General features: G+C 37.9%; 1 protein-coding gene across 1 annotated transcript in view; it reads right to left on the bottom strand.

The window, feature by feature from the left end:
• Positions 1–15,376, bottom strand: part of KNDC1 (kinase non-catalytic C-lobe domain containing 1) — a gene marked incomplete at both ends in the record, with an annotated part of 60,022 nt that overhangs the window by 4,320 nt on the left and 40,326 nt on the right. The window contains 10 exons of the mRNA XM_082764376.1: positions 3–85; positions 413–628; positions 1,202–1,378; positions 1,657–1,804; positions 2,210–2,323; positions 3,591–3,802; positions 4,075–4,172; positions 4,291–4,384; positions 12,345–12,748; positions 14,961–15,052. Coding sequence (XP_082620502.1) covers positions 3–85; positions 413–628; positions 1,202–1,378; positions 1,657–1,804; positions 2,210–2,323; positions 3,591–3,802; positions 4,075–4,172; positions 4,291–4,384; positions 12,345–12,748; positions 14,961–15,052 — 1,638 coding nt within the window. The remainder of the gene's footprint in view (positions 1–2; positions 86–412; positions 629–1,201; positions 1,379–1,656; positions 1,805–2,209; positions 2,324–3,590; positions 3,803–4,074; positions 4,173–4,290; positions 4,385–12,344; positions 12,749–14,960; positions 15,053–15,376) is intronic.

The following is a 15,376-nucleotide window of genomic DNA, read 5'->3' as shown; positions in this document are numbered from 1 at the left end:
ACTTTTGGACAGGAACACATTTGTCTTTAACACCAAGTGCTCTTGAATTTAGAAAATGTACTGGATGACATTTATGAAATAATTCCTAAACAAAAAGAACAAGATGTATCTGTTAGATCTAGCAGTTCTTTTAAAATGCTAGGGGATAAAAATGGCTGATTTCTTTTTTATTCGTTGTTCTTTCTTCAGCAAATTGATCAGATGGATCACTGTCTAAGAATGGAATTAGCCATTCTATGTTTTACCACAGAGATTTCAAGACAAAAATGGAGTATTTTATTTCAAAGTGTAGTGAAATATTGGAAGCCTACTAAGCTTGAAATGGGGTGGAAAATGGTAGAGAAAGGAGATAGAGTATATAACAGGAAGACAGATGTCATTTGTATTTCCAAGTAAACCTAATCCTTTGTACCTGTTGCAGTAATGTCAGCTGGCAACAAAGCTGTTGTGCACTGTATTCTGTTAAAATATACGGTCCGAGTTCATCAGCTTTAGCAAAGGAGACTGGAAATTCTTCTGTAAAACTGCTATAGCATGGCTTTGGCAAAACCGATGAAATAGTGTAAAGTCGCTCCCTCTGATACTGTGCTATTGGTCCCATACCTTTGGAAAGTTTCCAGTTAAAGTTCTGTAGAAAAAAATATGTAAAGCTACAACTTCTCTAAAGCTAACATTGTGTAAGTTCCTTGATGTAAGTTTCTGGAACATTTTGTTAGAGAAAGATCTTTTTGGCTGCAAAACTCTTCAGTTAATCTTCAGGGTTACAATGGACACTATTTGGTTTATACACATTGCTATTTTAAGCAAATATAATACACATGGGTAATGAATCTGAGCTACCAGATCTCAATCAACAATTGGTATTTAAGCCAAATTTCTGTGTTTTCAAACTTACTGCCATACAATGATATATATTCTGAAATTTTATACGTGAGTCACACGCTAATATCAACAATGAAGAGTAAAAATTCCTCTCAGAATTTGGATTATCTAAAGCTATTATTACTGAAACAATTGACAGGGCACAATTAAGACAGAATCCTAATTTATACAACTTTATAGGCTTTCAATAATTTCAAAAGATTTAAAATACAGGTATATAAACATTACTAAATCGGGATCTAGACCTTAAGCTGGATTTTTACTGTCAAAAAACAGTATGTGGAAATGTGCTCCACATAGTACAGTCCATAGGACACACCTTTCTGGAAACATCTTCTGAGAGTTTTTTATACATGGAGTGCAATGTTCTTCTGTCCTCCTCCCCTTCTTCGCATTTGTCCATGCTGGAGCACAGCTGAGCACTGTCATTTTTCCTGGCAGAAGCATCCTCAAGCAATGACAACAAGTGTTCACCATAGCCATTTAATGGAGCTACCTGTAAACACAAAACAGGTTAACAGAAAATTGAACTCAATTTCTTGTAAATTATAAGCAAGAAAGAAAACACAAGTATTTTTTTTGGTTTGTCTGGTTTGTCCAAAACCAGATGTATTGACTATGGTTATCAAAAATAGCACTGGTCTTTTTTGTACTTTACTATAGTTGTAATTAGGACGTTTTTTTTTAGTTTTATTTTATTTTATTTTATTTTATTTTATTTTATTTTATTTTATTTATTTACTCCTTAAAGATTGCACTAAAATTCTTGTTTACCTTGGAAGAAATAAATTCTTTTAGGGTACATAAAAGGTCTGCATTTGTTGCAAAGTCTACACTGTAACAGTCTTCAATCCAAGCCTGCAGGATGTAGAAACTGCGGTTACATATTTTGGTAAGTGATGTGGAAGGATCCAGGCTTGCACTGGTGAGAAGAAAAAGACACTTATTGCACCAGAATTTATATCCAATTCCAATTTAAAAATAAATGCTGGAAAAACTGCAAATATTATTTGGTATTGAGTGTACTATCTTAAATTCTTGTTTCATATTTCTAGAATCCATGACTCTGTGCAAACAAAGCTGTCATTGTGCTTACTAACCAACTGAACAACTGGGAAAAACAAGACTCAGAATTCAGAAAATAAAAGATGACAGCATATTGCCAAATATAGCACTTGCTCTAATTTCACTCTCACATGCCAATCTTATAAAAACAAACATCAAAAAATGAATTTAATTAAGTAGGTCTTTCCAGAAACATCTGCTTGTTACTTGGGGGGAAAAATAGTTGTGTTTTGATAATATTTTTCATGGGAAGTTACCGTACCTGGATAAAGTGCTGCTGATTCTATCAATAAGAAACTGCAAAAATTCTTCTTGTGTGCAGAAATAGCGAAATGTGTAGAGAAACTGCTGTACATAGCCTTCTAAAAATGCATTTCTGTGAAGCACAAGAAAAGCTTCAGACAAGCAAGAATGCAATTTCTTCTCGCATCAGAGTAGAGCAACAGCAAAAATTGTCAAAACATCAAGAACTAGCAAGGATTTCAAACTGAAGCTCTACGGAAAATTTTGATTTCTTTTTATTTTTACACATGAATATTGTGTTTGTCAACAGGAAAAGTACAAATTGAACATGCTTATTATATACCCATTAGAAATGATAGTATTATATATGTGTGTGTATATATACATATATATATATATGTATAAATACATAATATGTACGTACATATTCACAGATACCTTAAGACAAGTCAATTTCTATGTCTATCTGATGGCCTACTGCAAACTATGAGAGTTTGAGTTTGCTGAACGTGGAAACTTTGATTCCAAAACAATTTGTTCACTTTGTGCAAAATATTAACTACCAGAAACAGCAGTAACTGGCTCTAAGAGTCAGGACAAGCTGGGAGTAGTGCACTTTGCTTACTCTTACTTGCCTCTAAACTTCCTCTACAATTTAAAATGCTGTATTTTATTTCCAGCTTTCAGAAATAATGCTGCAATCTTGCATCTTTCTGACTGCTCAAAATGGGTGAAAATATGAATTACAGGTTACCTGGTGTCTTTTGCTTTTAGAATCTTACAGTAGCACAAGACTGATGGAGTCTCTCAAGCAGTTTCTGTCCTCCTTACCTGAGGTACCATAAAACAATAATTTAACCCAGCTGAGGGTTAAAGGACAACTTTGTCCTCACCTAAGCCCTGAGATAAGCTTGTATCTTGATAATTCCCAAAGTCTGGGTCAGAAATCTATAAAGCAAAAATCTATAGATATTCATATCCAAACTCTATTAGTAAGAACGATTGAATTGTATGTTCCGAAGAATTATTAAACTAGTGGTAAGCCACGATTCCATGGCAACTATCAGAAACAAACTTCAAATAAGTAAAGGATAAAAGAATTGTAAAGTGATTAGTTTTTGATTTATTATCAATTGCTTGAGTTTTAATCAAATCCAAACTTAGTAATTTGGCTTATTTCTTATCAGTCTTTTTTTTTTTTTTTTTTTTTTTTTTTACACCATTTCCATGCCCATTTCTGCAAATAAGTGTGCACAGAAATAACATTAAACTTGAAAGCAGAAAGGAAAATTTATGCAATGCTGTGTAACCAAGATTTATCCCAGACACTATATCTTTTTAAAAATTAATAAATATGACTCATCGCACTCCCAATTAATGATGTACAGAATGCACTATACCTAGAATATAAATAAGCCATTAAACCAAGTGGTGTCCCAGCCTGCAGAACTCTTATTCCATTTTGATTATTGCATTTATGTTTCTCTGTATTATAGTAAATAAGCAATGATGACTCATCCGTAGGTGCCACATCCATGGTGTCAGTTCTCCTGTTGTGAATGACTGTAGGAAGCACACAGGATTCCACACCCCATTGTTCTGCATACATGATCTGCTCAGAGAGGCAAACCCATGCAAAATTAAAATGTAGGAAAATGATCAGGAAAATCCGTGCAAGGTGTGCTTTACTCAATCTAAAGCCAAACCACATTTTATACAATTTTTCTTTTTAAACACTGCCTTTAATCATTCTTTCAAACCTTCCTTAATTTGGCACTTTGACAACAACCACTTCACAGCTCATACATTGACTTAAGTGGACAATGACACTAATACAGTATAGAAATTACCAATAAAACCAAAGCAAAATAAAGTCTGACTTGCCTGCATGTATTTCTTCACCAGTTCAAGAAACTGCACCTTTGATTTCATCTCCTGTAGCTGTCCTCTCAATTTGGTCAACATAGATCTAGTTTCAGGACCTTTAGATTGAAAACACACAAAGCATACAAACGTCAATTATTCTGATATACAGGGAAAAATTCTTGAATGATATAAATATGCACCCGTTTCATTACTGACAATTTGTTGTAATCTTACTTTTGCTTCTTCTTTCTTTCTGCAATAGTTTCTGGTAAAACTGTATGGTCTTTCTGTAATTTTTTGTCTCCATCATTAGCAATTGTTCTAGTTCCTATTTAAAGAGAAAAATGATTCTGATCATAATGGTAAATACAAAGTTCTGATAGGAAAGTTTTAGTGTAGTTATTTTTGTACAAAAAAGTGAACATCCAAACAGACAAGAATAGGCTATTAGCCAAGCAGAATTGCCTTTCACACCTGCACTTAGAGACAAATTACAGAAAACATCACCTTCCCCAGGAAAATAATAGTTATACGACAGTTCTACATGTTATGAACTGGAGCTAGTGTATGTATGATGACACAACATTGAAGTTTGTCTGAATCCATTTATATCAATATGCTTTGAGTTACAATTGCACTTATCTGTTTGTTTTCAAGAACTTTTTTTTTTTTTTTTTTTTAATTGACACTAAGCAGGCATCCAGAACTCTTTTTTTTTTTTTCAGTTACACCCCAGAAATGCTCTGTTAAGCAGCTGGCCTATATTTGTAGCAAGAACTGAATGTTTTATTGAAGCAATAGTTTCCAAACCAGTATGGTTACGTTATATTATGCATCTGAGTCAGAAGGCAGCCAGGAGAGCTGCTTTACAAAGGACACCTCAATTTTGAAGTTCAATTCAATATAAAATTGATAAATAAAAAAATTGATAAATATATCAATATATAAATATTTTATAGTTATGTGTTTTATATAATAAATAAGAATGATTTTTCTCTTAAATTATATAACTTAAGCAAGGAATAGAAATGAAAGTAGATCCTACTCATCACAATTTATCCAGTTAGTGTAAACATTTATATTTGTTTGCATATCAAAAGTTTATTTTTTTTTCTAGCCAATGAAAATGGGCATCCATATTGAAAGCTTCAGATCTGTTATGAAACAAGTAACAGTATGTGTTGTCATTTTTGAAAGTGGTGGCTTTTGCACTTGTGTCCTAAGTTAACTACCAATGACCCAATTACATGAAACAGCATTTCAAATGGAGTAAGTTGACTAAATGCAGCAGACAGAACTCCCACAAGCAGAGTGATCAAAAACACATAGCTCAGAGCTAACATATCAAACAACAGATTGGTAAATAGGTTAGCTTTAATGGGATGGACTTACTGGAAATTAATTTGAGTTTGAGAAAAATCTGTCACTGTTTTTCACAAAAGCTCAAAAGGCTTAACAACATAGTTCATTAGTAGCAAGTCACAAAATCCCTGTGGATTTTTAAAAGAATTACCATTACACAGTCACCATGTAGAGAACAGTGAAAGCACAGAAAAACTATTATCTAGATTCTGAATCAAAGACAGCTTGATTTACTTAAAGGTTTGTTTTCATTTCATCAGTTAAAGTGAAAACAAGTTGATTAAAAGAATATAATCACAAAAAAAGACTCAGAAAGAGTGGCTATTTTCTGATGTTTGGAATCTAATAGGTATTTTAGGAAGTGGCTTGTCCCTTAAATAACTTTAGATGACTAGCAATGAAGTCAGAAGCAAGGCACATTAATTCCCAGTCCATTCTAGAATGTCTTCCATTTTAGGTCTAGCATATAAACATTTTTGATGAACTCACATATTCAGTTGTTATTTGATGAAATTCTACATCCTCTGAAGAGCATTTAACTTGTCAGGACGCTTTTCTACAGAACATCGCTAAGTCTATGAAGTAATGATTTATTTTTTTCCACTGGGAAATTTGCAGATTCAAACTATCCATGACAAAACAGGACTTTTTATATGCTGAGGAGTGGCTTCACCAAAGGATACAGAATATTGGCAGAACAGAAAGGAAAAGAGTAAAAAGAATGGTAAAGGGAAAACTGTGGACAGAATATGTAAAGCTTTTGCTAGAAACCTTGTAGTCATTGGCTGGATGCACAGAAGTCTGGCAGAGACTGAGAAGTAGCTTATGAGATCTAGAGAGAGAACTGAAACTCAGTGTGGGCAAACAGGATAAGGGTGAAGGCTTGGGACTGCAAGAGAACTGCAAGCAAGCTTATCAGAGTACAGAAAAAAAAACAACACTTATTGTGAGGGCTGAGTTGGACTTCCCTCTAGAGAAATGGCAGCCCTGGCAGTCACCTCCCGTTCTTGCTCTAGTGCAAGGACTTGAACTGGTTTGCCTGGATGTGTCCTGTGCCAAGGAGCAAAATCAGCAGCTCCTGGACCAGAGGTGATGGGAGGCAGGGGACAAGCTTGTGTAAGGAGCAATACAGATGCGGGGGAGGATGCATAAGGAGAGTGACAACAGTTTGCAAACTTCTAAGAGAACTAAGTAAGCCCAAAGCTTTTTAATTTAATTTGAATAAAAATTAAACTAACTTTTCTAAATTAAGGTGAACCTTTGCTGAACCTTAGAACTGCAAGATACTATCTGATAAACGCCTACACAGTAAAACATTAATAATCATTATGACAGCAAAAGTGTCACCTTTGATCCATAGATATTTTACTTTTTGTGCTAGTTACTTCACATTTGTTCTAAACAGAAGGGTATGTATTACCACTTTTTGGAATCATATTAGCTGATGAATCCCATTGTTAATATTGTTCATATAACCAATGTGTTCTACTTTTTATATTTAATTAAATCATAACCTATCTAAGGTGCAGGCAGTATTTAACAGGTTTGAGAAGAATAATAGAAATGTTAATTATTTTTATGGCATTTGATTCTGTCATAAATTAAATTATACCAAATAATATGTTCTGGCAATTAGCGTTTCTCTCAACCCGATTTCATCAAACCTACTTACAGGTATCCAAATTTAAATAAATAAATAAATTTAATTGCATTTAGTTTTAAAGGGTGAATAAAACAAACAAACAAACAAACAAAAAAACCAACACATTCAAATGATTCAATATCTATTGGAGAGATAAGACCATTAATGAGATATATATGTTTCCAAAACTGAATTTTCTTGAATGGTTAAACTCTCATTAAGTATTCAATTACTGTTGCAGACAAGAACAAATGAACTGAATAAATAAACCTATCCTTATCACAGGATAGTGCCACTAAGTCAGGACAACTGTAGTTATGCCCAAATGACTAATAATAAATTCACTCTTTGAAATAGAAACCCCTAAACACTGATTTAGCACACTTTGCCACAGAGTTGTAGAATCAGATCAACTTTATTGTTGACCTTTTAAAAACACAGCAAGGGAGCAAGACTGTCAGCAACCTGGGACAAAAATCAGTTTGATATCACAGAATCACAGAATTGTCTAGGTTGGAAGAGACCTCAAGATCATTGAGTTCAACCTCTGACCGAACACCAGCAAGTCCTCCACTAAACCATATCGCTAAGTTCAACATCTAAACGTCTTTTAAAGACCTCCAGGGATGGTGACTCCACCACTATCCTGGGCAGCCCATTCCAATGCCTCACAACACTCTCAGTAAAGTTCTTCCTAATATCCAGCCTAAAACACCCCTGGCACAACTTTAGCCCGTTCCCCCTCGTCCTGTCACTAGGCACGTGGGAAAATAGACCAACCCCCATCTCTCTACAGCCTCCTTTAATGTACTTATAAAGAGCGATAAGGTTGCCCCTGAGCCTCCTCTTCTCCAGGCTGAACAAGCCCAGCTCCCTCAGCCGCTCCTCGTAGGACTTGTTCTCCAGACCCCTCACCAGCTTTGTCATCCTTCTCTGGACTCCTTCAAGCACCTCGATGTCCTTCTTGTAGCGAGGGGCACAAAACTGGACACGATACTCGAGGTGCGGCCTCACCAGAGCTGAGTACAGGGGGACAATCACTTCCCTAGACCTGCTGGCCACACTGCTTCTTATGCAAGCCAGGATGCCGTTGGCCTTCTTGGCCACCTGAGCACACTGCTGGCTCATATTCAGCCAACTATCCACCAATACTCCCAGGTCTTTCTCTGCCTGGCAGCTTTCCAACTGTTCCTCTCCCAGCCTGTAGCTCTGCTTGGGGTTATTGTGCCCCAGGTGCAGGACCCGGCACTTGGCCTTGTTGAACTTCATACAGTTGACCTCAGCCCATCGGTCCAGCCTATCCAGATCCTCCTGCAGAGCATTCCTACCCTTGAGCAGATGGACACACGCACCTAACTTGGTGTCACCTGCAAACTTACTGAGGGTGCACTCAATCCCCTCATCCAGATCATTGATGAAGATATTAAAGAGGACCGGCCCCAGTACCGAGCCCTGGGGGACGCCACTAGTGACCTGCCTCCAATGGGATTTGGCTCCATTCACCACGACTCTTTGGGCAGTTTTTATCTATCTGTCCAGTTTTTATCCCAACAAAGCGTACGTCAGTCCAAGCCACGAGCAGACAGTTTCTTGAGGAGAATGCTGTGGGAAACGGTGTCAAAAGCCTTGCTGAAGTCAAGGTAGACCACATCCACAGCCTTTCCCTCATCCACCCAGCGCATCACTTTGTCATAGAAGGAAATCAGGTTCGTCAAGCAGGACCCGCCTTTCATAAACCCATGCTGACTGGGCCTGATCACCTGGTTGCCCTGCAAGTGCTGCGTGAGGACACTCAAGATAATCTGCTCCATGAGTTTCCCTGGCACTGAGGTCAAACTGACAGGCCTACAGTTTCCCGGGTCTGCCCTCCAGCCCTTCTTGTAGATGGGCGTCACATTTGCTAGCCGCCAGTTGACTGGGACCTCTCCTGATAGCCAGGACTGTTGATAAATGATGGAAAGCGGCTTGGCCAGCTCCTCTGCCAGTTCTCTCAGTATTCTTGGTTGGATCCCATCTGGCCCAATCGACTTGCATACATCCAAGTGCCATAGCAGGCCACCAACCATTTCCTCATGGATAGTGACTTCCACCAGCTCAGGGTACTGGGTATCCAGAAAGCAACTGGTTTTGCCACTAAAGACTGAGGCAAAGAAGGCATTAAGCACCTCCACCTTTCCTCATCTTTTGTAACTAAGTTCCCCCCTGCATCCAGTAAAGGCTGGAGATTCTCCGTAGTCCTCCGTTTTGCATTAATGTATTTGTAAAAACACTTTTTGTTGTCTTTGATGGCAGTTGCCAGATTGAGCTCCAGATGAGCTTCGGCCTTTCTAATTTTGTCCCTGCACTGCCTCACAACATCCTTATAATCATGCCGAGTGGCCCGCCCTCTTTTCCAAAGATTGTAAACCCTCTTTATCCTCCTAAGCTCAAGCCACAATTCTCTGTTCAGCCAGGCCGGTCTTCTTCCCTGCCGGCTCATCTTTGGGCACGTGGGGACAGACCGCTCCTGTGCCATTAAGATTTCCGTTTTGAAGAGCGCCCAGCCTCCCTGGACTCCTCTGCCTTTCAGAACCACCTCCCAAGGGACTCTACCAACCAGTGTCCTGAACAGTTCAAAGTCGGCCCTCTGAAAGTCCAATACAGCAGTTTTACTTGTCCCCATCCTGGCTTCTCCGAGAATGGAGAATTCTACCATTTAATGGTCACTCTGCCCAAGACAGTTTCCAACCACCACATCTTCCACCAGTCTTTCTCTGTTTGTGAAGAGAAGGTCTAGCAAGGCACCTCCCCTGGTAGGCTCACTAACCAGCTGCGTCAGGAAGCTATCTTCCACGCTCTCCAGAGTCTTCCTAGACTGCTTTCTCTGGGCTATGTTGTGCCTCCAGGATATACCTGGGAAGTTGAAGTCCCCCATGAGAACAAGCGCTGACGATTTCACAACTTTTGTCAGCTGCCTGTAGAACTCCTCATCAGTCTCCTCATCCTGGTTCGGCGGTCTATAACAGACCCCCACCAGGATGCTTGCCTTGTTGGCCTTCCCGCTGATTCTAACCCATAGGAACTCAACCTTATCATTCCCAGCCTCAAGTTCCACGACATCAAAACTCTCTCTGATACAGAGAGCCACACCACCACCCCTTCCATGCTGCCTGTCCCTTCTGAAGAGCCTATAGACAGACATTGCAGCATTCCAGTCATGAGAGTGGTCCCATGATGGCAACCAAGTCATAGCCTGCCTGCCTCACGATGGCTTCCAGCTCCTCCTGTTTGTTACCCATGCTGCGTGCATTAGTGTAGATGCACTTCAGCTGGGCCATTGCCTTCTCTCCCAGCCTTGCCATTGTTACCCCTGGCACAGCTCTAACAAGCCTTGTTTCAGCCCTGTCCCCCTTCTCACCTAGTTTAAAGCCCTCTCTAGTTTAAAGCCCTCTCAATAAGCCCCACTAGCTCCTGGCCCAAGATCCATTTTCCCCTTAGAGATAGGGACCTGTCTGCGGCCATCAGGCTGGGTGCCGAGTAAAGTGCCCCATGGTCAAAAAAAAAAAAATTTCTATGTTGGCACCAGTCTCTGAGCCACGTGTTTATCAGGTGGGCTTTCTGTGTCCTCTCTGTACCCCTCCCTGCCACCGTAGGGATGGAAGAAAACACCACCTGTACTCCCGCTCCATCCACTAACCATCCCAGTCCCCTAAAGTCTCGTTTGATGGTCTTCAGGCTTCTCTCTTCAGTGTCATCACTGCTAGCCTGGACTATTAAAAGTGGATAATAGTCAGAGGGGCAAACCAGGTTGGGAAGCTTTCTGGCAATGTCCCTGACCCTGGCCCCAGGGAGGCAGCAGACTTCCCTACGGGTAGGGTCACGCCGACAAATAGGTCCCTCTGTTCCCCTGAGAAGGGAGTCACCCACAACAATCACCCTTCCTTCTGTCCTGGTGGAAGCAGTCAAAAAGAGACAAAAAGCTCTACCTTACAAGGCAGGCAGAAACTTTCTCCAGCACCTCAAACCACCTTCCTGCTCAAATGAATCACTTACCAGCCTTCCTTTCACCTTTGTAGTCCTTCTGTTGCTAGACATGTCTGTTAGATTTTACAGTAGAGAATCATCTACTAAATATTAAAATAATTGTTTTTTTTGAGCTCCCCATGTTAATTTTCACATTGAGTCTAATTCTCAGAATTTTGATTTAGATATTACATCATTCTGCTTGACATTTGCACAGCACTTATTCGATGTTTACACACAGAGTTAACCGTTAACATTTATTAAGTATTAATGACCACATTTATTTTCTAAATAACTTGTGCTCCAAGTATAATATGTATAAATACTCATATTATCAAATAAAACTAGCTGAAAACACTTAGCTGTACAAATACATCTGTTAGCTACATTGGAAGTACAATACACAAAGACTCATAAATGCTAAATACTACCCCTATCAACCACACCAGCAACATCTATATTGTTCAAAATGAAGTATGAACTGACGCCTTTGTCAGCTATTGTTATGGAAATTAAAGTCATGCCATATATTTTCACAGTTGATTTGTAGTGGTTGGTTTGATCAATCAGGCAGCAAAAAGATAGCAGAAAGAACCTGGGTAAAGCTGCACTTCACTCACATATTCATAACTGATTGGCTTACAGCTAAGAATCACGGTCTCCTGTCTGCTGCAATAGCAGAAAAGAAAACCCATTAATCTCAGTTTCATATTTCTTTCACTATTTTATATATAGACTAGTCAAAACTTGTAACATCCATGTCTGATAGAGTTTTAAAAAATAGCCGAATTTTATGAAGCTTTTCTTTGCTCAGGTTAAATGCTCAGGATTTAACACTTTGTGCAATTGGAGCATTATGATTCCATGTTTTTATTTTAAATACACTGTGTTTCACAGAAAGTCAGTGTTGTAGTAATGCCAGCAGAAAGATCAATAAATTTATTATTGATACTGTGGTAGTAAAAGAAAAAAATATTTGTTGAGAACAAGAAGTAGCTGACAACTTAAATTATCCTCTTGAATTTGTAGTAACAAGACCTTTAAAAAGCATTTTAATAAAATATTATGCAAAAGAACATTTAATACAATATTATAAAATTATTCAGCTATATAGTCTTAAAGATATTCTACTGTACCAAGACTTTTTTATATAAACAATACAAAAGAGTCAATATTTAAAAGAAGAAAGTGGGGTTGAAATCAGTATAATGCAACAAATTTAATCATACTTTTAACCAGCAAGTAAAGAGGGATCTTAGTGATTTTAAATCAATATACTCACCACTTTTTTAGCATCTATATTTTGTGACTCACTTGATTTCTGCTTTCCAAGATTTTTCATGTAACTATGAACTTCTGAATCAAAACATTCAGCTCCATAAAATGCACTGCTCCAACCCGGACTACAGCCATGAAAGTCAGGTAGATTTGGAGGCACAAGGTAGTTGTTTCCAGCTGTCTTTATTATGGTTTCTTCCTGCGGCTCTACATTGTCCTCTGCAAAGTCTAGACCAATATGACAGCCATTGCTTTGTAAACATTGCCCTTCTTTTTCTGTAGGGGTAGTATTCTGCAGCCTTGATTCTTTTTTGAAATTATCTGAAGGCATCCCATCAAAACTCATCTCAGCTAATGATGTATTTATCATAAGCTCATCCTTCATGTCAAAGGTTGCTTCCCCTTCTCCTAGAGGAGTGTAGAGGTGGGGGGAGAAATAATGGTCACTCTGTAATGCATGCTTTTTAAATTTAAACACTACAGTCATGAGACTACCTATGCCCTCTAACAGTGTTACATATTTATTTTGGCTCTGTGTTTTCTTCTCAACTGCATGTTGTAAAGTGTTAAAGACATTTCAGAATGATTAAGTTTTGGTCAGTAAATTTCTGAAAATTAGAAAATACATTCTGCATACGTAGAACGAGCATTTAATAAAAGCATAGTACAGAAACTTCTAAACAAAAATATCAGACCTGTGTACGCATCAGCAAAAGCTTGGCTCTTGAAGTCCTTTTCATCTATAGGTCTTGAAGCTTTTATTCTATACATAGATGGCATTTGACACAGCCAAAGGGGACATGTTAAACTCCCTACTCATTCATTTGGGTTATGATGGGACTTCTATGCAGTTATAATAGCTACTACCAAATGAAAAGGATTGAGGTGACAGTCAAAGAAAAGTTGGTATGATTCTGACAGGTGCTTTTATGCCTGCCACAAGTCACTCTTTTCACTTGAGAAATCCTCCAGGGCTTGGATATGCCAGACTTGGAGCTCAAATGGACCTGAATTACTGGTGCAAAGAAGTCACATATCTCCCATGGGAAAGTCTGGCTCTACATTTGCACTCATTCTGAGCCAAAATGGAAAATTGTAACAGAGTGTAACACCAGCCAAGTGCAAACTTACAAATTGAAGTTACGCCATAAAAGTTAAGTGACAGTAGGGGGATAAGCTGTTCCGTAAATTATCTAACTTTGCTCAAAACAGAGAAGTAATCCAGTTTAAAAATAGACGGAATAATATGCACTTTATGTACGAATTAATGGAAACATGCTGGAAAGGAGATTTGGGACTCCTGAAATAGGCAAGGTTTCATAATGTAAATTTACAGAAACAAATTGCACAACTGAGTTTGTGGCAGCTGTTGAGATACCCAGAAAGGTGCAGTAGTTTCTATTAAGGTTCCAGAAGCATAGCTTTTCAATGGTATTCCCTTGCCAGCAACAGACATTAGCTTCTTATTGTTCCTAACACTGCAGTTTATTACTATGTGTAGTTGCATATATACACATAATACCTTCACTTCTCTCTGTACTTTAAATATGTAACTGAGCTGTATTGCTATTTAATACAATATATTGTATAAAGCTAAAGATGTCCAGCAAAGATCAATAATGTTGTAAACCACTGAGAACCTCACATAGAGTACTGCATACAGCCCCCTCTCTCAGTTTGAGCTAATCTTTCTTAAAAAGAAGCACACAGAAGTGCTGCTAAGGTTAACAAGGAAAATGAAAATCCATTCTGATATTGTCATAAAAAGTAGTGACATTCCAGTTTCGCAAAACAAAGACTAAGAGCAGATCTTTAAATATGCTGTTGTTTTTGTCCTAAGAATTTCTCAACCGTTTTTCTTCCATCTCTGTGAAATGTTATTAAAAAAAAACACACAACAACTCATACAATCACAATCAAATATAACCTGTCCTTGAATATACTAAGCCTAGCGAGGACAATGTTTTTCATAAAAATGGGATTTACCAGTCCCAGGCCAGACTCTAATTCAGTAACTGAAAGATGAAACATTTTGTAAACATTCAATTACAAAGTATGCTGGAAAAAATGCAAAGCCCACTCCAAAGTAGTTCAAATAAACAATCCACTAATATAAGCTCAACAACTGCCATGGAATGGTGTCTTGTAAACAAGTTTGTGTTCAGAAAGCAAAAATTTTGCATCACATGATATATTGATAAACAAATCAATTGACCCATAGTTCCTTTTGCCATCTTTAAAAAAAATTACTTCAGTGAATAGAAGAATAGGGAAATAAGTCATTGAAGAATTACCAGGAAGGAGGTAAAAACATCTACTGGATGAACACATGAAAATAACACATAGCAGTTAGGATTCAGGATTTTTTCAACAGTGACATCTTGCTTTAGTAAACTAAAAAGGCATCCCCATACCCAATGACAATTGGTCATACGTAAGTTTCATATAAAATACAACAGTTCCAAGGCACTGATAATGCTCAGATTCACTGATAAATTTTGTAAGTGCTAAGCTGAATATTTTCCTGAAAACCCACTGAAAGTGGCAATCTCTCCAAAGCTGAGTCACTGATAGATTCCCAGCACACACAAAGATCTAGAAACACAAATTCCCTTCTCACCCTCTGTCTGATCACTGCTTGCCAAAAAGCTGTCAGATTTCTTCAGATCTTGGAATACACTGCCACGCTTCGAGTCATCTGCTTCAGCTATGCTGAAAATACATGAGGATTGGGAAAAATAACATTTAATATCCTTATATATTTACATTTTACAAATGTCCTTTGTCACCACATATGTGAAGAACTTTACTGCATTTAACTACCTCCTGAAGTTTGCATGTTCAGCTTCAGGCATTATTTGACAAGATAAAAATTTCAAATGGACATTAAAGCATACCAAGTAAGTTGCAGAGATTTTCCTTTACAGCAATTGGCAAAATTACAACAGAAATATCAGAATACATACAGACAAAAGGCATAACTCTATACATAACATACCACAAATTACTGTAAAAGGTTTATCACTCACGATTAAC

This window comes from Aythya marila (assembly GCF_965140915.1).
Source record: "Aythya marila genome assembly, chromosome: 7".
Lineage (NCBI taxonomy): Eukaryota > Metazoa > Chordata > Aves > Anseriformes > Anatidae > Aythya > Aythya marila.
Note: the sequence above shows the minus strand (reverse complement) of the source record. Positions and strands in the feature narration are given on the sequence as shown.